The sequence below is a fragment of the Cicer arietinum genome, chromosome 6 (genome assembly GCF_000331145.2).
Source record: "Cicer arietinum cultivar CDC Frontier isolate Library 1 chromosome 6, Cicar.CDCFrontier_v2.0, whole genome shotgun sequence".
In the NCBI taxonomy this organism is placed as follows: Eukaryota; Viridiplantae; Streptophyta; class Magnoliopsida; order Fabales; family Fabaceae; genus Cicer; species Cicer arietinum.
Genome location: NC_021165.2, coordinates 59,659,799 through 59,682,079, shown reverse-complemented (window position 1 = coordinate 59,682,079; position 22,281 = coordinate 59,659,799). Strand labels below are relative to the sequence as shown.

Genomic DNA, 22,281 nt, shown 5'->3' with positions numbered 1-22,281 from the left:
AATCTATAAATTATTCATCAGATTTGTTATTGAAAAAAATTTAGATGCATTCTTAAAGTATTCTTTGTATAACTTTTAACTTACAATACATCTTTTATAATTATAATTTTAATAAACTTTTAAAAGTTATGAATTTAATAAAATTATATTTAATTAATGCAGATTCAATTTACCAATTACACGAATTAATTTTTTTAATATTAAATCAATTTGTAAATTAATTAGAAAATTAATCAATTAACCAAATCATATTTAATAATAAGAAAATTAATTTTAACAATTTGTGATTAATCATTAATTTTACCAATGAGAAAATTAATGAAAAGATTAATCAATTGTACAATTTGGTAACAAATTGATTAATCGCAAATTGTTCAATTTGATAAGTAGCAAATTTGAAAAGTATCAAATTAATTTGAGTAAATTGATTACTCACAAATTGTACAATTTGGTAAGCAGCAAATTATTATTATTATTATTATTATTATTATTATTATTATTATTATTATTATTATTATTATTATTATTATTATTATTATTATTATTGTTATTATTATTATTATTATTATTATTATTGTTATTATTATTATTATTATTTATTAGCATTTTGTTTTTTAAAATATTATAATTAGTTTTAATTTATTAAATAAACAATTGTCTAATTAGTATTTTTAATGTATTTTCTTTGAAATGTATAAAGTAATTTACTATTTTTAATTTAAATTATTATTAATTATAATCATTTTTAATCATAATAATAATATTTTATTTATTATTATTATTATATAATTTTAATAATAATAATAATAATGAATTATTATTTTTATTATTTATTAATGTATTATTTATTATTAATTATTAATTATTAATTATTAATTATTAATTATTAATTATTAATTATTAATTATTAATTATTAATTATTAATTATTAATTATTAATTATTAATTATTAATTATTAATTATTAATTATTAATTATTAATTATTAATTATTAATTATTAATTATTAATTATTAATTATTAATTATTAATTATTAATTATTAATTATTAATTATTAATTATTAATTATTAATTATTAATTATTAATTATTAATTATTAATTATTAATTATTAATTATTAATTATTAATTATTAATTATTAATTATTAATTATTAATTATTAATTATTAATTATTAATTATTAATTATTAATTATTAATTATTAATTATTAATTATTAATTATTAATTATTAATTATTAATTATTAATTATTAATTATTAATTATTAATTATTAATTATTAATTATTAATTATTAATTATTAATTATTAATTATTAATTATTAATTATTAATTATTAATTATTAATTATTAATTATTAATTATTAATTATTAATTATTAATTATTAATTATTAATTATTAATTATTAATTATTAATTATTAATTATTAATTATTAATTATTAATTTAATTATTTTTAATATATTAAATTTATATAATAATACATAAAACGACCCAAAAAAATTCAACCCTAGACCAAGACTTCAGGATAACGACATTGACGACTCTTCGACTTGAGTTATGTTCCAAAATACTTTTAAATCTACTTATTAAAATTATATTGTTTTGAATTATTAAAAATTTAAATAAATATTAACTTAAATTTTTTAAATCTTACAATGTGTCATTTACCTTACATATGGATTGAATAATAAATTCTCAAATAATAAAACACAAGTGTCTTAAGACAAAAAGAAATACGAATGTCTTTTGTCAATAAAATACAAAAAGAAAATATTAACATCGCATGGTACAATAAAATTGTTAAAATTCTAATATTATAAATATTAAAAAAGATAAATATAAATTTATTTATTAGTGTTTGGTGAATTCTAATTTTTTTTTTCACTTTGAAGTTGAGTATCATCTCAACCCTATATCTTTTTTTACTTACACGTTTCTATTAAATTTTTTTTTTTGGGTGAAAGTGGGTGACCCGTGATTTCCTCTTTCTTCTTCTTAACATGGGTGACCATAGGTGGTGACGGCGAACCCTAAATGCTTGACAGCGACTCTGGCAGAGCAATACAAATCGTCCTTGCATGGGTACCAGAGCTTCCACTTTCATTTCCACGCGTTAGGTTATAGAACAGAGGTGAGCCACTGCATCTCCCACTTGCAAAAGCAAGAGGAATCTACTTTCACTAATGTGCATTTTACATTTTTGTCTATTTCTCTTAAACCCCTTTTGAAATGTGTTTTCTATTTTTAATACACAACAAATTTTTCTGATATGTAAAGATGTGAGTCATTATACATAGTGTTGTTTATTATTTTTACTCAACATCTTTCTTTATCTCTTTACACATAGTGTTTATTATTATTGTCATCATTTTCATCTCTTTTTCTTAATTTGATTTCATATCTAAAAGCTATCATCAATTCATCATTTTGTTTTTTAGTTAATTTGAAGTTTGAAGAATAAATTTACTAATATGATGAGCTGCAAAGTGAAAGGTGATCGATCAATTAGTGTGAGCACTGCATTATTTACATTTACATTGTTCATTTCTTTATTTTAGCTTAATTTATTCACACTGAGTAGTATAAATAGCTCCAATGTTAATCTTAATAATCATTCACATTATCATTCTCTCTTGCTCTACTATATTATATTTCAATTTTCACTCCAATTCTACCACCACTCTTTTTCTACTCTCTAACCTTAAACGAAAATGCATTTCTACATTAACCAATTATTTTTGGAATGCTGTTTGGCCATCCTTGTTGTACCCATGATATGTACCGGTTACCTCCCTTTAAACCGGGTCGTGTCGCTGAACCATCGTGTTGAGATGGAGACGTTGAGAGCTCATGAAAGAGCTCACAACTAAAAAATATTGCATGGTGCAGTCAATTTCCCCGTCCAAGGCAACTCGATGTTTGGATATAGCCAATGATCTCTCCCATAAACTCTTCGATTTATAACTTTAGTTTATTCTAATCCCAAGTTATTCTCGCATTATTCTTTTTTTTTTTCCCTTATGCTGTGTAGTATAGTTAGAGAGGAAAATGAATTTAATTTATTTATTTTTAGATGTTGATAATCATATTACATATTCAATTTATCCAAAAAAATCTGAATTTAATTTCATTTTATTTGTATGGAATAAGAGGGAGTGGGATATCATTAATAATTGATGGTTTTTTTTTTTTTTTTTTAGTATGTACACAACAATAGTCAAGCTCGGATCTCCACCAAAGGAATATATTGTGCTGATTGATACAGGAAGCGACCTTCTTTGGGTTAGTTGCAATACATGTGATAATTGCCCTCGATCTAATGGACTTGGGGTAAGGAGTTTCAATTTTCAACATTTCTTTTTTACTATGCAAACTTAATTGTAGTACTACTTACTTATGATGTGGTACTTGTTTTGTTGCCTTGGGAGCCACTATTTTTATTTGAAGCTTAATATTTTTTTCCTGTTGTGTTGTATACTCTGCAGTTTAAGTTCAATTTCTTTGACACGATAAATTCATCCACAGCTGCGTTGATTTATTGCTGGAACCGTCTATGCCCTTTTGAAGTTCAAGGTGTGGATGTTCGATGCCATCCTCCAGTTAAACAGTGCACATACCCCTATGGGTATCAAGATAATATTACTACCTCGGGTGTTTATGTCACTGATGAATTGCATTTTGACATGATCCTCGGACATCCTTCTCCTTCTAGTGTAAACTCTTCAACCATTGTCTTTTTTGGGTGAGAAACCGTTATGCTTATTTATTTTGGACAATTATAAATTTGTGTGTATGTTGAAACATATAGAAATTAGACTTGGATAGGCGGGTCAAGGGAGCTTATGCTAAAAGACTATAGGACTCAATTATAGATAATGTTCGGAATGAGGAGTGTTGGGGGAGTTAAATTGGTCATGCAAGCTTTGTCAATAGGTTAATTTTTTAATAAATTGGAGAATTGGTAAATAATAGGATTTTCTTATCTTCTCTCTTAGTTTTTGCGTTCATTCTAATGTTTTTGTTAATACTAATATTTAATATGAATTTTGGCATTGAATTATTTACAAATGATGAATTTATAAATTGGTAGAATTTTGGTGAAAGAAATATTTATGTGACTCAGGTATGATATGTAAAGACAATTCATAGATGTATATGGAGTTCATAGATACTGCAATGAAAATATGTGAATAAAACCTTTATTTGGAAATGAGGGCTTACGAAATGGATTCCATGTAGTTGGGATGCTAGGCATTCACAGAGTAAGTCCATCAGTGATGATTCAATTAAAATCAGACAATTCACTAAACATACCGACTTTTACATTTTTTTTCTCCAAAATACCGAACTTAAAATCTAGACCATTAAATCTTGATCCAATAGTCACTGATGTGCTATCCAAGTGAATATAGTCTCCCGACCGTATGGAATCCATATCCAATGGTTTGCCACTAAACCAGTAGAGCATCTAACTAAACTACAAGGCAAATATTGACAGGGTCGTGCCGCATTTGATAATTCATTGCATTGCTACAGGATTTGGCAGTACTAAAGGATTTAATCTAATCAACATTATTGGGATTCTGTTGACAAGGAAGAAAGCTCATATTCTATTTTCCTTTTGCTAAATGGAAAGAAACATAACCAAGAATTGATAGTTGGATGAAATAGAATTATAATTTTAGATGACATTTATTACTTGTGGCATGAAATTGCATGTTCAGTTTTTGAAACTTGAAAACAAGTTGAAAGCCATCTAACATTGTATGTGTGTTGTGTTCTCCGTGAGTTATTGCTTTATCTCACGCCTTCCTTAAACTAAGTAACATGTTAAACAAAAAAAGCTAAGTAACCTACAAGCCTCCCTTAACAAATTGTTGTGACTGAAGTTGGTGAATGTATGGAATGTTATATAAGTAAGTTTGGATGTATGGAGAAGATTTTTAAAAACAACAAAATATAAATGATAGTCTAGTAATTAGAGATATATAAAAAGGAAAATATAGAGTAAATCATTGAAGGAGATGTAAAAATAAATATCAATCTAGAATCTGAATTTACAGATTTACTTGATCCATGTATTTAAAACCACCCTGTAAAAGAATGGTTTGATTATTATTTTTTTTATATTACAAATTATTTTGTTATATTACCCTGTGAAGCTTCTTATGTTGTTTTTGTTTTTGTTCTTGTCACATGCTTCTTAGCTGATAAAATACAAAAAAAAAATACAAAAAAAAAAAAAATATTAACATCACATGGTAAAATAAAATTGTGAAAAATCCAATATTATAAATATTAAAAAAATAAATATAAATTTATTTATTAGTGTTTGATGAATTCTAATTTTTTTTTCACTTTAAAGTTGAGTATCATCTCAAACCTACATTATTTTTACTTACAAGTTTCTATTTAAATTTTTTTTTTCTTAATTTGATTTCATATCTAAAAGCTATCATCAATTCATCATTTTGTTTTTTTTAGTTAATTTGAAGTTTGAAGAATAAATTTACTGATATGATGAGCTGCAAAGTGAAAGGTGATCGATCAATTAGTGTGAGCACTACATTATTTACATTTACATTGTTCATTTCTTTATTTTAGCTTAATTCATTCACACTGAGTATTATAAATAGCTCCATTGTTAATCTTAATAATCATTCACATTATCATTCTCTCTTGCTTTACTATATTATATTTCAATTTTCACTCCAATTCTACCACCACTCTTTTTCTACTCTCTAACCTTAAACGAAAATGCATTTCTACATTAACCAATTATTTTTGGCATGTTGTTTGGTCATCCTTGTTGTACCCATGATATGTACCGGTTACCTCCCTTTAAACCGGGTCGTGTTGCTCAACCATCGTGTTGAGATGGAGACGTTGAGAGCTCATGACAGAGCTCACAACTAAAAAATATTGCATGGTGCAGTCAATTTCCCCGTCCAAGGCAACTCGATGTATGGATAGAGCCAATGATCTCTCCCAAAAACTCTTTGATTTATAACTTTAGTTTATTCTAATCCCACGTTATTCTCGCGTTATTTTTTTTTTCTCTCTTATGTTGTGTAGTATAATTAGAGAGGAAAATGAATTTAATTTATTTATTTTTAGATGTTGATAATTGTATTACAAATTCAATTTATCCAAAAAAATCTGAATTTAATTTCATTTTATTTGTATGGAATAAGAGGGAGTGTGATCTCATTAATAATTGATGGTTTTTATTTTTTATTTTTATTTTTTAGGATGTACACCACAATAGTCAAGCTCAGAACTCCATCAAAGGAATATATTGTGTTGATTGATACAGGATGCGACCTTTTCTGGGTTAGTTGCAATACATGTGATAATTGCCCTCGATCTAATGGACTTGGGGTAAGGAGTTTCAATTTTCATCATTTCTTTTTTACTATGCATACTTAATTGTAGTACCACTTACTTATGATGTGGTACTTGTTTTGTTGCCTTGGGAGCCACTATTTTTATTTGAAGCTTAATATTTGTTTCCTGTTGTGTTGTGTACTCTGCAGTTTAAGTTCAATTTCTTTGACACGATAAATTCGGCCACAATTGCATTGATTTATTGTTGGAACCGTCTATGCCCTTTCGAAGTTCAAAGTGTGGATGTTTGATGCCTTCCTCCAATTAAACAGTGCACATACCCCTATGGGTATCAAGATAATATTACTACCTCGTGTGTTTATGTCCCTGATGAATTGCATTTTCACATGATCCTCGGATAGCCTTCTCCTTCTAGTGTAAACTCTTCAACCACTGTCTTTTTTAGGTGAGAAACCGTTATGCTTATTTATTTTGGACAATTATAAATTTGTGTGTATGTTGAAACATATAGAAATTAGACTTGGATAGGCGGGTCAAGGGAGCTTATGCTAAAAGGCTATAGGATTCAATTATAGATAATGTTCGGAATGAGGAGTGTTGGGGGAGTTAAATTGGTCATGCAAGCTTTGTCAATAGGCTAACTTTTTAATAAATTGGAGAATTGGTAAATAGTAGGATTTTCTTATTTTCTCTCTTAGTTTTTGCATTCATTCTAATGTTTTTGTTAATACTAATACTTAATATGAATTTTGGCATTGAATTATTTACAAATTATGAATTTATAAAATGGTAGAGTTTTGGTGAAAGAAAGATTTATGTAACTCATGTATGATATGTAAAGACAATTCATAGATGTATATGAAGTTCATAGATGCTGCAATGAAAATATGTGAATAAAACCTTTATTTGGAAGTGAGGGCTTAAGAAATGGATTCCATGTAGTTGGGATGCTACGCATTCACAGAGTAAGTCCATCAGTGATGATTCAATTAAAATCAGGCAGTTCACTAAACATACCAACTTTTACATTTTTTTCCAAAATACCGAACTTAAAATCTAGACCTTGAAATCTTGATCCAATAGTCACTGATGTGCTATCCGAGTGAATATAGTCTCCCGACCATATGGAATCCATATCCAATGATTTGCCACTAAACCAGTAGAGCATCTAACTAAACTACAAGGCAAATATTGACAGGGTCGTACTGCGTTTGATAATTCATTGCATTGCTACAAGATTTAGGTAGTTTGCATATACATATTTTTACAAATTGATAAACATATGTCATTAAACTCTGCTTTTCCCCTGCAAACTGCTTGGGCTTTCTAGATGTTGTATCTGCATATGTAGTTTATCCCTTCATTTAAAACTATGTTCTATAAGCTACAAGAATTTGGCAGTACTACAGGATTTAGGTAGTTTGCATGACACAATAAGTTCCTACCTACATGCTCCCAATGTACCCAAAAAAAGGTGAAACTGTTGTTTTTAATAAACCGAGTTGCAGACCCGACCCATGACACATGACTGTAACCAAAATAACCAGCCGACGACGGCGTGAGAAGAGTGCCACTACTATGACTTCACAATCTGTTGTGTTCCCCTAACAACCATGGTTTAAAGGCATTTACAACATTTTCCTTTGCATTTACTGTTGCGTTTTTTTATTCATAAAACATTTTGTCTTCCCCGCAAATCAGCCGCGATCAAGGTCGCGACGGCTACTACCCTGATCTGCAACGCAACAACGTTTTGCGTAGCGTCAGATCACCGCCACGCGACGTGGCTGCACGATTGCGGCCGTGACGGCCCTGATGACTACAACGGTTGGTGGAGTAAAAGAAAGAAAGAAATTGATGCATTATTTATTACTCCAAAATCATTTTTGCTGTCATGGAACTGCAGGAGGTTTGATTGAGACACCAACAGTGTTTGATGGAATATTTGGGATTGAACCTGGTCCTTTGTCTGTTGTGTCTCAATTGTCAGCACGTGAAATAATACTGAATGCTTTTTCTCATTGCTTGAAAAGATATGGCAATGGGGGAGGCATTCTAGCTCTTGGTGTGGTTGTGGAGCCACGTATTGTCTATAGTCCACTTGCTCCATCAAAGTATGTTCTCTTCAGCACTGTTTTTCTCATTTTCTTTTTGTAGTTTGTGGGTCATTTTTTTTCCATATATTACACAATTTGATATAAAGAAGCATACAAGATATTTTTAAAAGGAGTTTATAGAATAAAATTTGTACAATTAGATTATTGTCAATTGACAATCAATAATTATAAAATTTATCAATTTTGCTTTTGGTAGAGTTATAATATGCTAGGTTGAAAGATAGGAAACAAAATTTAATTGCTTGAAAATTACTTGACATGACACCCCACAAGCGATTATGTTTAAAACATGATTAAATCAATATGGTCTTCGAAAAAAATTGTTAATTTAATTAAATGATTTTTCAATTGAATGTAAAAGTTGATATTGCTAATAGTCGGGTTCTTAAAATGCTTCTTATGTTGTTTTTGTTCAGCCACCTACTAAGAAGAGGAAATGAGAGTTATAATAGTAGCTAGTATGTGAATTGTTTTCTTCCTGCTTTTTGAGCACTTTCTATTATCTAGTTATGTTTAGTTATTTCGATGGAGATTATCATCCCTGACCTGTCAATCCATCCCGCCCATGGCTAACATTAAGATTTACAAACACTACGATTAATTTATTGTTATGTAGCCTTTGTTATTATTATTGGTGTTGCTTGTCATGGTTTATGTCATTTTTTATTGTAGTTGAACTTTCAAATTTGATGGTAATCAGATTCACCTTATTTCATCAGAGTTTTTCCTTTTCGAGGATGAGTTTTGACTTAGGCCTTTAAAGATAGAATTAAAATTACCTCAACAATAGTCTTAACATTTGTGTTTTCATATTTACACTGCGTTGTGTATTATATGAGGAGGGCACGGTAACAAAATTCAAAGTCTTTTCCTGTGATTGATCATCAAGTCCATGAATTGTGACACCTGAAATATGATTGAATTGAATATTCACCACAATTAGGGTCGATTCGGATACACCTCTTTTATCTGTGATTTAATCTAATCAACATTACTGGGGTTCGGGTTCTGCTGACAAGGAAGAAAGCTCATATTCTATTTTCCTTTTGCTAAATGGAAAGAAACATACCCAAGAATTGATAGTTGGATGAAAATGAATTATAATTTTAGATGATATTTATTACTTGTGGCATGAAATTGCATGTTCAGTTTTTGAAACTTGAAAACAAGTTGAAAGCCATCTAACATTGTATGTGTGTTGTGTTCTCCGCGAGTTATTGCTTTATCTCACGTCTTCCTTAAACTAAGTAACATGTTAAACAAAAAAAGCTAAGTAACCTACAAGCATCCCTTAACAAATTGTTGTGACTGAAGTTGGTGAATGTATGGAATGTTATATAAGTAAGTTTGGATGTATGGAGAAGATTTTTAAAACAACAAAATATAAATGATAGTCTAGTAATTAGAGATATATAAAAAGGAAAATATAGAGTAAATCGTTGAAGGAGATGTAAAAATAAATATCAATCTTGAATCTGCATTTACTGATTTATTTGATCCATGTATTTAACACCACCCTGTGAAAGAATGGTTTGATTATTATTTTTTTGTTATATTACTAATTATTTTGTTATATTACCCTGTGAAGCTTCTTATGTTATTTTTGTTTTTGTTCTTGTCACATGCTTTTTAGTTGATAAAATACAAAAAGATAAAATACAAAAAGAAAAGAATATTAACCTCACATGGTAGAATAAAATTGTTAAAAATCCAATATTATAAATATTAAAAAAATATAAATATAAATTTATTTATTAGTGTTTGATGAATTCTAAATTTTTTTTCACTTTAAAGTTGAGTATCATCTCAACCCTATATTTTTTTTACTTACACATTTCTATTTAAATTTTTTTTTTGGTGAAAGTGGGTGACCCGTGATTTCTTCTTTCTTCTTCTTAACATGGGTGACCATAAGCAGTGGCGGCGAACCCTAAGGGCTTAACGGCGACTCCGGCGGAGCAATACAAATCGTCCTTGCATGGGTAACAGAGCTTCCACTTTCATTTTCACACGTTAGGTTACGGAACAGAGGTGAGCCACGACATCTCCCACTTGCTCAAGCACAAGGAATCTACTTTCACTGATGTGCATTTTACTTTTTTGTCTATCTCTCTTAAACCCCTTTTGAAATGTGTTTTCTATTTTTAATACACAACAAATTTTCTGATATGTTAAGATGTGAGCCATTATACATAGTGTTGTTTATTATTGTTACTCAACATTTTTCTTAATCTCTTTACACATAGTGTTTATTATTATTATCATAATGGACAAGGTGGGAAGTGAAAATAGGGTAGGAAATGGAGAACTTGCCTTTAAGTTGTTATTTGGTATCTATGAGATATGATTTTTCTAATATGTTGTGATTTGTCTGCATAATGTTTGGAATAAACCCTCAATTTATTTCCGCAAGTATCAGTCTCTGTTCTACTCAGTCCTTCAAGTATATAAAAATAACGAGTATTACTTAAAGTATACAAAAGAGACTAACTGGACTGATTTTCGTATATTTTAGAGACTAATTATTTTAGTATACTTTAGAGATTAAATAAAAGAGCCAGTAATAGATACTTGACGGGCTAAATTCAAATCTTACTCTAATGTTTACTTACTACGACTTTAAATTGTACTTCTGTCATTTGTGCACATTTGAGGTATGCAACGAATAACACTTCTGTTATTTGGTTTGAGACCTCATCTTATTAATTTCTTTGGCATTTTACACAAATTTCATAGGCAGTTCTTGACACTGTAGCACCGACAGCTCTGGTAGAAAGTGTGTCTCGGTGTCTGACACATGTCAGTGTTAGATACCGACACTTTGATTAGATTCAACTAATTAATTTTTTCAAATTGCTACTGGGGTCGACTTGTCAGTGTCATGTCCGGTGTTTGTGTCAGTATCCGTGCTTAGTAAGTTCTTGTGTATATTGTCTTGACATCAAGTTTCATTACTTTTGCAAGAAATCATTTAGGCTGCTTGAGCATTCTAATTATCTTTCAATTCTTCCCTACAACTTATGCAGAAAATTTTCGCAGAGCGTCTCTTTCCTGACATGAATAGAACACAAGCCTTGGAACGTCTTATCGCAGCTGCAAATGTTGATCCTGCGAGGATTCTGCAGCAAACTGTCTGCTATGATCGTTCGTAATCTTTGACTTTCTCAGTTTCTTGGGGGTTCGCTATCCAGGTTTATCAAGGAAATGTAGTTCTACCTGATCTACTTGCCGGGAAAAAAAACTTTTGTGCCATGGAGGAAAGTTCATTCCAATTTCATGTTCGACACAAGAGACTATCCTAGAGATCCTTGCAAAAGGCCATTGATATTTTTCTTGAAAAGTGTTAGATCTGATAAAAGTGGCATTTGGAGCAATTACAGTAGGCATGTAGAAAAGAAGTGCTCTAAACCAAATCCTACACAGCTGAAGGAGATCAAGGTTTTTTCAAGAAAGCTGGATCTTAGCATTGAAGAGGTATTATTAATTTTTTTTTTTTATAAATGATTGATTTATAATTGGTTTTAATTACAATTTTGGTCTCTTTAGCTTGAGGCGTGCGATTTTAGTTCCTGTAATATTTTTCGAGTGATTCTAGTCCCTTAAGTTTTCAGTTATTTCAATTTAGTCTTTCCAACAGTTTTTATTTATTTACAACTTTCAAATTCCTCCAGGTTGACTAAAATCTCTTGGAAAAAAATATTAGAGTGGCCAAAACAAATATAGCTCAAACTACAGGACTAAAAATGTAATTAAGTCTTTAAAATTCGAAATTGTTTTTGGTTTCCCATGTCTACGTGCGTTCTTGTTCAAGATATTTAACCTTTGTAGCACTAACATTTCTGATTAAAGACGTGTGTGGTGTCTGACACGTGTCAATGCCTAACACTAACACGACGCCGACACCTAAATTACATTCAAAAAATTCATTTTCTTAAACTATTACCAGTGTCGTGTCGTGTCTGGTCTCCGTGTCAATATCTGTGCTTCATACTATTTAACTTTATGTTGTGGTTGTTGGGTTTTGCACAGATGAAAGCTCCTCATCGTCAATGCTGCAACGTTTTGCCATATTCAAATGAATCAATCAGTATACATATTAGACGGTGTGACATCGATCAGTATATCCATGGAAACATAGTATTATTTTCTGTGAGTTGCCACCCTTGAAAGCTTTGAAACTTTCACTAGCTTGAATGCTTGATGGAGTTTGGTCCGACGTTGAATCTGGTATAAGGTTGAATGATGCATCTTCACGAAGGATGATCTCAGAACCTTGTTTCAATAGGATACTCATTAAGAACTTGAACCTTTTTATTGGTTTCAAAGATGGATGGAATGTGTAAAAAAGATTTCTTTCAACCTTCATGGTTTGCAATCAACTTTGACATGTCATTCGACAAGGGACACCTCCATAGGACTGCAAGCAATATGACACTAAGTTTATGTCCTGTTTGCGGTTAAGAAAGATTGTAGATCGATTTGCCGAAGAAAAATATGTACTCAAAGATAACTATAGATCATGTTGGTGATCAATAACCTGAAAATCGGTCAATAACCTGTCACTGGTTGTGACTCACATCTCGTCTGAGTTGTGTGGCTTGTTTCTTCGATTCACTATGTAGCTGCATTTTTCAAATGGCTTTTTGTCCTGCAGTTGTACATATTATTAGTGTATTCATATACACTTTTGATTCACAAAGTTTCATGGAAGCTCCAATGTTTGGAGTGAGGTAACCTCTCAACCAAAGGACAATTTTTACACTGGGTTGTGATCCCAAAGAGGACCATCATGTCTGAACTCTCAATGTAGGCTATAAGCTAGTTGGAGATTCATTTTGTAAATGTGTTATAACTGTTTGCTTGTTGCAAAGGTGATACTTTTTATGCACATGAGATATGATTCCGATTTATATCTTGTAAAGAAAGTCTGAGAAATATCTAAAAGTGGTTAGTTAAAATTTTAATGCATGAGATGTGAATTAGGTTCTCATTTGGTCATCTCTAAGTCTAACTACTAAGCTCTGTTAATTTGTTTCAAAGTTAAAATTCATTTTATTCTAGCCTATATGTTTGCTGTGTTTGAATGTGTTTGCCAAGTTATGAATGAACTTGTTTATTAAAATAAATATGATTAAAACTGAGTTTTAAGTGAAGTCATTTATATTTGATTTTGTATTTTTTACTGGTAAATTTACTATACTTTTCTCTTACATAATAATTAAAGAAAATTAATAAATATTTTATCTCTTATTTATACTATAGATAAATGATTTAAATTATAATAATTAATGATGATAAAATAAAATTGGAACTCATAATAAGTGGGAAATATTTGACAACGACCTAATCCTATATTGTATTTTGTATGCATTATTGATAAATATTTGTCTCATTTATTTTATAATATTTATCCATGATATTTATTCTAATTTTTTTTTTATATTTATAAATGGTAATTATGTGTCCCGTGTTTTATTATGTATCAATAATAAATATTTATTATATGATTTTTTATATTTATTTGTGATAAATAATTTTTCTGTATTTTTTATACATCAATTATAAGTATTAATCCCGCATTTTTTTATATTTATCAATGATAAGCTTATTTCATATTTTTTTATGTATCATTGATAAATATTTGTTGTGTGATTTTTTATATTTGATAAATATTTGCTCATGTTTTTTTATTTATCAGTGATAAATATATCTCATAATTTTTTTATATTTATCATTGATAAATATTTTGTCTATTATTTTTTATGTATTAGTAACAAATTATTGTCCCATAATTTATCATTGAAAAATATTGTGCAATATTTTTATATGAATGAGCTCTAAATTTTTGTCTCGTGTTTTCTTTAAATATTTATCAGTAACAAATATTTGTCTTGTGATTTTTTATATTTCTTATTGACAAATATTTGTTATGTGTTTCATATATATCAGTGACAAATATTTATCTATTTTTTTTAATAATTATCAGTGATAAAAATATGTCACATGTTTTATTTTATATTTATTAGTTACAAAAATATTGACATATTTTTTTTATATCAATGATAAAAAAATTTCCTCGTGCTTGTTATGTATCAGTTATAAATATTAGTCTCCTGTTTTTTATATATATTTATTAGTAACAAAAATATGTGACGCATTTTTTTATATTTTCTAGGTACAAATATTTTCCCCCATGTTTTTTTATGTTTCAATGGCAACTATTTCTCCATTGTTTTTTTTAAGTATGCGTGGTATATATTTGCCACTTTTTTATTATTATTCTTCGTTTTATAAGTGACAAAACTATGTCACATATTTTTTTAATATTTATCTGTTACAAATATTTCTCCTATGATTTATATATCAATAATTAATATTTCTCCCGTGTTTTTTTATGTATCAGTGACAAATATTTGTCTTGTGTTTTTTTATATTTATCACTTACTTAAATATGTTACATGTTTTTTCTTTCTATTTAACAATTACAAATATTTCTTCTGTATTTTTTATATATTAGTGACAAATATTCATCCTGTGTTTTTTGATGTATCAATAACAATTATTTCTTCAAAGTTTAATTATGTATCACTGACAAATATTTTGTCACGTATCTTTTTTTTTTAATATTTATTTGTTATAAATATTTTTTTCGTGTTATTTTATATATTAGTAATAAATATTTCTCTCATATTTTTGTACTTATCAATGACAAATATTTATTTCAAGTATTTTCTATGTGCGGCATATTTTTTTCTTTCTGTTTCTATTGTATCTATTTTCTTCTGTATTTCCTTTCGTTACGAATCAATAATACAATTTTCCTTCTCTATACGTAAATAAAGTAAAAGCTCTACAAAATGCATCCTATATCTTTTAGTAAGTAAATGAAATGTAACTTAAAAACTTATTTGCCACAACTTTTGTACTCGTGAACAATACTTCTGCAGCTGTTTTACTATATTTCTGCAACCGCAGCTTATAGTAATGTAGTTTTCTAGGGGTTAAATTTATTATATTTATAATAATACAATTTTCCTGTACGTAAATCAAGTATATATCTTTTAGCAGGTAATTGAAAAATAATTTAAATACTTATTTGCCACACATTTTGTAGTAGTGAACAATAACTCAAACGCTACTTAAAGCAGCATCTTAAAAAATTCTAGTGAGGGAATCATCCTTGTCAAATAACTATATTTTTGTCATTAGAAATTATACACTATAAATTATGTATTATAAGTTAGTGATTAGTCTTGTCAAATAGATAAATAGATAATATCATCTGTTTGTTTAAGATTTTTAAAAAGTGATTTTAACTTTATATTTTTTAATAATAATTTTTATATTCATTTGAATTTGCTTAAAAATAATAGATATTGTTTTAAACTGATTTGTTATCGATTAAAAAATAATAATTTTGACATTTAATAATTTAAATATTCATTATTAGATATTTTAATATAATAAAAATCATATTTTTTATTAAAAAAAATTTACTCTCAGTAGTATTATAAGCAAAACAGTGGCATCCATCATTATTATAAGTAAAAATTTACTATTTTTTACTCATTTAATGTTAACATTCATAATATACCATCACTTGAATAAAAAATTATTTAATGTTGATAGTTGAACGTTTGACGTTCTAGTAAACAATTTAATAAATTCAAATTATGTTTGGCATGAAATCTTGAAAACTAAACTAATTTTCTTAATAAATATAAAATTAGTTATTTTTGCTTATAATAAATGACCGGAGAAAGTATCTTTTAAAGTGATTTCTAAGAAGAGTTTCTCAAAATAGCTTTTTATTTTAATCATTTTTAAAATTTTATTATCTAAAAAAAATAAATTATAACAAATAGATGAAATATTTAAATTAAATTTTATTTAAAACTTTATTTTTAAAATTATTATAAAAAATCGTTTTTAAAGAAATCATATACAAACGGATCCAATATATAGAATATGATCGGTATTTCTTTCGTGACGTTGCGCGCTTCTTGTTTAAAAGAAAATGAAAATATTTTTAAAATACACTTAGTGAAACACATTTCATGTGTGTAGATGTGTTATGCAGGTCTTCAAACACGATTTGCCTCAAGTTGGTGAATAAAGCAACAATGTATTCCTTGTTACGATTTGATAGCACAAATTGTAATGAGGTGGCAAGAAATGCATACCCATACACATACATACCCATCTTGCTTCATTGACGTAACCTATTTGTTTTTTTTAGGAGTTAGTTAATAGAAGGCAAATAAGCATGCGATGTCAGAATTTATTAGCGTTATTTTTATGCAATAACTTACAAGTAAAGACAAATTTGAACATGCTGGGAAATTGTTGTAGACAAAGATATATGACGAGAAAAATGTGAGAAAAAGGGAAAAATTTGAAGGAAAATAAGAATGAAGAAAAAAGCATAAAAAAGCCGTAACAAACATGTGAAACCATTAGTAGAATTGTGCAATCATGCCTGAATTTGTGTATAAAACCAATAGACACCTATTTCGCGTGGCTGCTAATGCATTGGCCAAACCAAAACCTTGTTGTAAATCATGAACAACCAATATTAAAGTAAAGAAAAAGTAATTGAGTGTAATTATATATGTATTTTTATAGGTATAAGGAATTGAATCTAATTATATATTTCAATTTTGTGTTTTTTTTTAATAAAACAAATATTGTATAAGTGTTTGACACACTTTAATCTAATATGTATGAGTCGTATATTGTTTGTTTATTATGAATTATAAAAAACAATTTAGAGTTTTAAAAAAAAATTATTTTATGTTTATTTATTATGATAAAAATTTATTTATTTTTTAAAAAAAAATATCCATAAAAAATATTTTTTTTAAAACTACAAATTTTATTATCTAAAAAAAATAAATTATAACAAATAGATGAAATATTTAAATTAAATTTTATTTAAAACTTTATTTTTAAAATTATTATAAAAAATCGTTTTTAAAGAAATCATATACAAACGGATCCAATATATAGAATATGATCGGTATTTCTTTCGTGACGTTGCGCGCTTCTTGTTTAAAAGAAAATGAAAATATTTTTAAAATACACTTAGTGAAACACATTTCATGTGTGTAGATGTGTTATGCAGGTCTTCAAACACGATTTGCCTCAAGTTGGTGAATAAAGCAACAATGTATTCCTTGTTACGATTTGATAGCACAAATTGTAATGAGGTGGCAAGAAATGCATACCCATACACATACATACCCATCTTGCTTCATTGACGTAACCTATTTGTTTTTTTTAGGAGTTAGTTAATAGAAGGCAAATAAGCATGCGATGTCAGAATTTATTAGCGTTATTTTTATGCAATAACTTACAAGTAAAGACAAATTTGAACATGCTGGGAAATTGTTGTAGACAAAGATATATGACGAGAAAAATGTGAGAAAAAGGGAAAAATTTGAAGGAAAATAAGAATGAAGAAAAAAGCATAAAAAAGCCGTAACAAACATGTGAAACCATTAGTAGAATTGTGCAATCATGCCTGAATTTGTGTATAAAACCAATAGACACCTATTTCGCGTGGCTGCTAATGCATTGGCCAAACCAAAACCTTGTTGTAAATCATGAACAACCAATATTAAAGTAAAGAAAAAGTAATTGAGTGTAATTATATATGTATTTTTATAGGTATAAGGAATTGAATCTAATTATATATTTCAATTTTGTGTTTTTTTTTAATAAAACAAATATTGTATAAGTGTTTGACACACTTTAATCTAATATGTATGAGTCGTATATTGTTTGTTTATTATGAATTATAAAAAACAATTTAGAGTTTTAAAAAAAAATTATTTTATGTTTATTTATTATGATAAAAATTTATTTATTTTTTAAAAAAAAATATCCATAAAAAATATTTTTTTTAAAACTACTCAAAATAAATTTTCATTTTAAGTAAATTTGAATTTTTTTAGTAAATTTTTACTTTTTTCAAGAATCAATAATAAACAATGAAAAACTCTTAAAAATTATTTTAATATTTAAACAAAGTGACTATATTTTTTGAAAAAAATCTAAAAGAAACAGAAATACTCCATCTATTTTATATTAGTTGTCGCATTTACAAACAATTTTTTTTCAAAACAATTATCATTTCTGATTTTTAATATAATTTTAATTTTAATTTATAAATTATATCCTCTGATTAATGTTACATGTGTTACTCTCAATTGTTATCTCTTCACTTTGTATTAATGATAAATCAAAATCAATTAATAATAATTGATTATGATAATTTAATAAAATTATTTTTGTTTCCCTTTTATTTATTTATTTTTTTTAAAGCAACAAGAAATAGTAGACCATAGACATTCACTTGACAGGTGGCCTACCTATTTTTCCACACCTAAACATTTCTTTTCATGCCCTTCTCTATAGTCAATACATATTTATTCCACTACTTGACCAATATCCAATGACCATGCTCACCACACAACCGTACAGATCTAATTGGAAGTGACACTATTTTCTTCACATACACCAACCTTACCTTAATTTTACACATCAAATTGTAACTTACTTCAAACGCCAAAACTAGGCACATTTCATGTTTCTCACACCGTTAATCGCGGTGGCACTTTTTTTAATTATATTTTTGTTTAATTTATATAGTTCTTTTTTTATATACAATTTATATAGTTCTGTACAACTTAAGAACATAACTAGATTCAAAATAATATTCATTTCCTCAATACCCATTGTTAATTAACATGCAGTTATTTAAGAAACACACCAAAGCACAATTTTTTATTAATTTCATTTTAGTCACATCTTCATTTTGTGGCTTTTATGTCATTATATCATTGCTAATACTAGGTAGTTCAAATTCAAAGCTACTACAACATTTGCATCATTCATCATCACAAGATGTGTCAACAATTTCAACCAACACCACTTTAGATCACATTGTGTTTGGAATTGCTTCAAGCAAGAGTTCATGGACAAAAAGAAAAGATTATGTGAAACTATGGTGGAAAACCAACAATGCAATGAAAGGTTGTGTTTTTATGGATAGTATTAGTAATGAAGATGACCCTTCTTCTCTTCCTCCTCTTTGTTTATCTCGAGACACGTCGCGGTTTCGATACACTTTTAAAGGTGGACTTCGATCGGCGATACGCGTGGCTCGAGTCGTTGTTGAGACAGTTGCTTTGAATCATTCAAATGTGAGGTGGTATGTGTTTGGTGATGATGACACAATTTTCTTGCCAGAGAATTTGGTTAAGACACTTTCTAAATATGATCATGAGCTTTGGTACTATATTGGTGCACACTCTGAGATTTATGAGCAGAATAGGTTGTTTGGTTTTGGAATGGCTTTTGGTGGTGCTGGTTTTGCTATTAGTTCTTCTTTGGCTAATGTTTTGGCTAAGGTTTTTGATTCTTGTTTGGAAAGGTATCATCATCTTTATGGAAGTGATGGTAGGGTGTACTCTTGTTTGGCTGAACTTGGTGTTGGATTGACGCATGAACCAGGTTTTCACCAGGTGAGATATTGTTAATTTAAATCATGATTAGATTGAAATTAATGCTGAAAAGTTATGAGTAATTTGTTTTTGGTGGAATGGTCAATTTAGTTTATGAATTTGTCTTTAAGATTATTGAAATTTAGTACTGATATAAAATTAAAATTTTGATCACATTAATCTTTCTAGTAATCATTTTTGTTATGTAATTGGCCTAAATGATTTGTGCTAATAAATTGTTTTAAATTGTGGTTTATAGAACATTTAGTTCGAATGATTTCTCAATCACATTAGTTATCTTGAGTCTAGTGATTTTAGTTTGGAAATCTAGTTGAATGGCTAATATAACGCGACTGAAAATTGACAAGATTGATATATAGTTTGTTGTTAAATTAGGATTCGTTATAGTCGACCTTCTCTAATGGAATTGCAGTCAGAGTATATCGACACGGTTCAAATTTTAATTTTATATTTAATTTAAAATTAATTAAATTTAATTTAAAATTTAGATCGTCCGATCTTGATCAACCAGATTAGATATATTAACTGTACTCCAATCATAAATAAATATAGTCACTCTAAATTGCTCTTTGTTTTCTTTGATGAACCTTATTAATGTATTGTTTTTGTGGTTATGAAATGACATAGGTTGATTTGAATGGAAACACCTTTGGCCTATTAGCTGCACATCCAGTAACACCCTTATTATCTCTTCATCACCCTGATTACACAGATCCAATCTTTCCAAACATGACAACAACACAAGCTCTCCAACATTTATTCAAAGCAGTAAATGTTGATTCTCAAAGAATGTTGCAACAAACAATTTGCTATGACAAATGGTTTTCATGGACAATTTCAGTTTCATGGGGTTATGCTGTTCAAGTATTCCCTAGTCATATGTTTTTGCCAGATGTTGTTAATGTGCAAGAAACATTCAAGCAGTGGAAACAAGGAAATGTGTGGGCAAAAACATATACTTTTAATACTAGACCACTTCACCATGATCCATGTAAAAGATCCACCATCTTTTATTTAGATAATGTGTCTTTTGGTGAGGATGGAATGATAACAAGTTACTATAAGAAATCTTTTCAAAATTGCTCAAATGAATTGGGTTCTCCAAATAAACTAGAAGTCATCAAAGTGGTCACTAATAAGCTTGACCTTGACATCAAACAGGTAACTAGTTCTATCCTATGAAACATTGACAAAGTTGTTAAATATCACAAAAATAAGAGGCTCATATTTACATATAGGTCTATTTGTACTTTTAAGCACTCACACAACACAATACATATTTCAATGATTTGTAGGCGTCTCACATGTGTCGAACCCCAGACACATCTTTGATATGAAGTGTCAGTAGTGTTGGATATACCTGACAACTCTTCAATCTGAATTGTTATTACAATGATATATGATTTCTGGACACAAATTCTGACATTGTATAAAATATGATTTTAACTTTTTAACTTATGATTTATTTTATACATTGTCTAGTGTCTGGAGGGACAATGTCAACCTTGTGTCTAAATAACGCATCTATAATAATATATATATGTCACATATTTGTATTTCCTTAGGAGGATGGCTTAACATTTAGAAATAATCTCATATAGTTTTTTCTTCTGAATTCAGTTGCAGGCTCCAAGAAGGCATTGTTGTGATGTATTGCCCTCTAGTGCTAGTGACCAACTGGAAATTAGTGTTAGAGAATGCAAAGATGAAGAATTGATTTTTATGCACTAAAGTGTTGCCTATAATGTGACCAAGTGTTGCTTCTTTTAATACAATATATAATGTATCAAGAGTCATATTTTGTCGATGAGGTTGTAAATGATGAGAAATTATAGATCAGTTTTTAAATCAAACATGGTATAATTAAAATTGTGCCATCTAATCCTCTATTTTTTTACAAATTAAGAGTGTAAAAATATTTTTCTATTGAAAAAAAATGAATTAGTTTAAACTAATTAGATTCCAATGTACCACTTTATTCATCTTAAAACCATGTTCCTCATCAAAAGGGAGGAAAACTTGAAGGAAATCATAAATTTACATAACTTTGGCCCTAACTATGCATAATTCTATGTTATGGTTGACATCCCGAAACAGAGTAAGTGAGCCTAGTCCTAAGTTATTGTTGTTTTCATAAAGAGATATGACAGTTATCAAAGCCCTTTCCCTTGGTAATTCACATTTTCAATTGCAAATATAATTTAATTCTAATTCTTGTAAAAAAAAATAATTAAATACTGATTTTTCAATTGTATATATAAAAAGATACACTTGGAATGAGATAAGA

At 28.1% G+C, this 22,281-nt stretch overlaps 2 protein-coding genes and 1 long non-coding RNA gene across 3 annotated transcripts; all 3 read left to right on the top strand.

Annotated features, from left to right (window-relative positions):
• Nucleotides 1–3,202: 3,202 nt before the first annotated feature.
• LOC140920802 (aspartic proteinase 36-like) lies at nucleotides 3,203–8,506 on the top strand. Its single transcript, XM_073369641.1, has 6 exons — nucleotides 3,203–3,331; nucleotides 3,487–3,743; nucleotides 6,253–6,382; nucleotides 6,538–6,625; nucleotides 8,051–8,176; nucleotides 8,256–8,506. Exons 1-6 carry the CDS (start codon nucleotides 3,203–3,205, stop codon nucleotides 8,504–8,506), a joined length of 981 nt encoding a protein of 326 aa, XP_073225742.1.
• A 1,805-nt stretch (nucleotides 8,507–10,311) lies between these two features.
• On the top strand, nucleotides 10,312–13,464 carry LOC101511957 (uncharacterized). Its single transcript, XR_190377.3, has 3 exons — nucleotides 10,312–10,497; nucleotides 11,493–11,940; nucleotides 12,496–13,464. It is a non-coding gene; the product is annotated as an uncharacterized lncRNA (long non-coding RNA).
• A 5,459-nt stretch (nucleotides 13,465–18,923) lies between these two features.
• LOC101511630 (uncharacterized) lies at nucleotides 18,924–21,871 on the top strand. Its single transcript, XM_027330358.2, has 3 exons — nucleotides 18,924–19,994; nucleotides 20,622–21,155; nucleotides 21,615–21,871. The coding sequence occupies exons 1-3, from the start codon at nucleotides 19,218–19,220 to the stop codon at nucleotides 21,723–21,725; spliced, it is 1,422 nt and encodes a 473-aa protein (XP_027186159.1). The 5' UTR covers nucleotides 18,924–19,217; the 3' UTR covers nucleotides 21,726–21,871.
• The last annotated feature ends 410 nt before the right edge of the window (nucleotides 21,872–22,281 follow it).

Excerpts from the sequence above, each read along its gene's own strand:
- LOC101511630 (XM_027330358.2), top strand. The coding sequence starts at position 19,218 with ATGCAGTTATTTAAGAAACACACCAAAGCACAATTTTTTATTAATTTC. Across the intron at positions 19,995-20,621 it reads ATGAACCAGGTTTTCACCAG|GTTGATTTGAATGGAAACAC; the intron begins GTGAGATATTGT and ends GAAATGACATAG. Across the intron at positions 21,156-21,614 it reads TTGACCTTGACATCAAACAG|TTGCAGGCTCCAAGAAGGCA; the intron begins GTAACTAGTTCT and ends TTCTGAATTCAG.
- LOC140920802 (XM_073369641.1), top strand. The coding sequence starts at position 3,203 with ATGTACACAACAATAGTCAAGCTCGGATCTCCACCAAAGGAATATATT. Across the intron at positions 3,744-6,252 it reads TCAACCATTGTCTTTTTTGG|GATGTACACCACAATAGTCA; the intron begins GTGAGAAACCGT and ends TTTATTTTTTAG. Across the intron at positions 6,383-6,537 it reads CTCGATCTAATGGACTTGGG|TTTAAGTTCAATTTCTTTGA; the intron begins GTAAGGAGTTTC and ends TGTACTCTGCAG.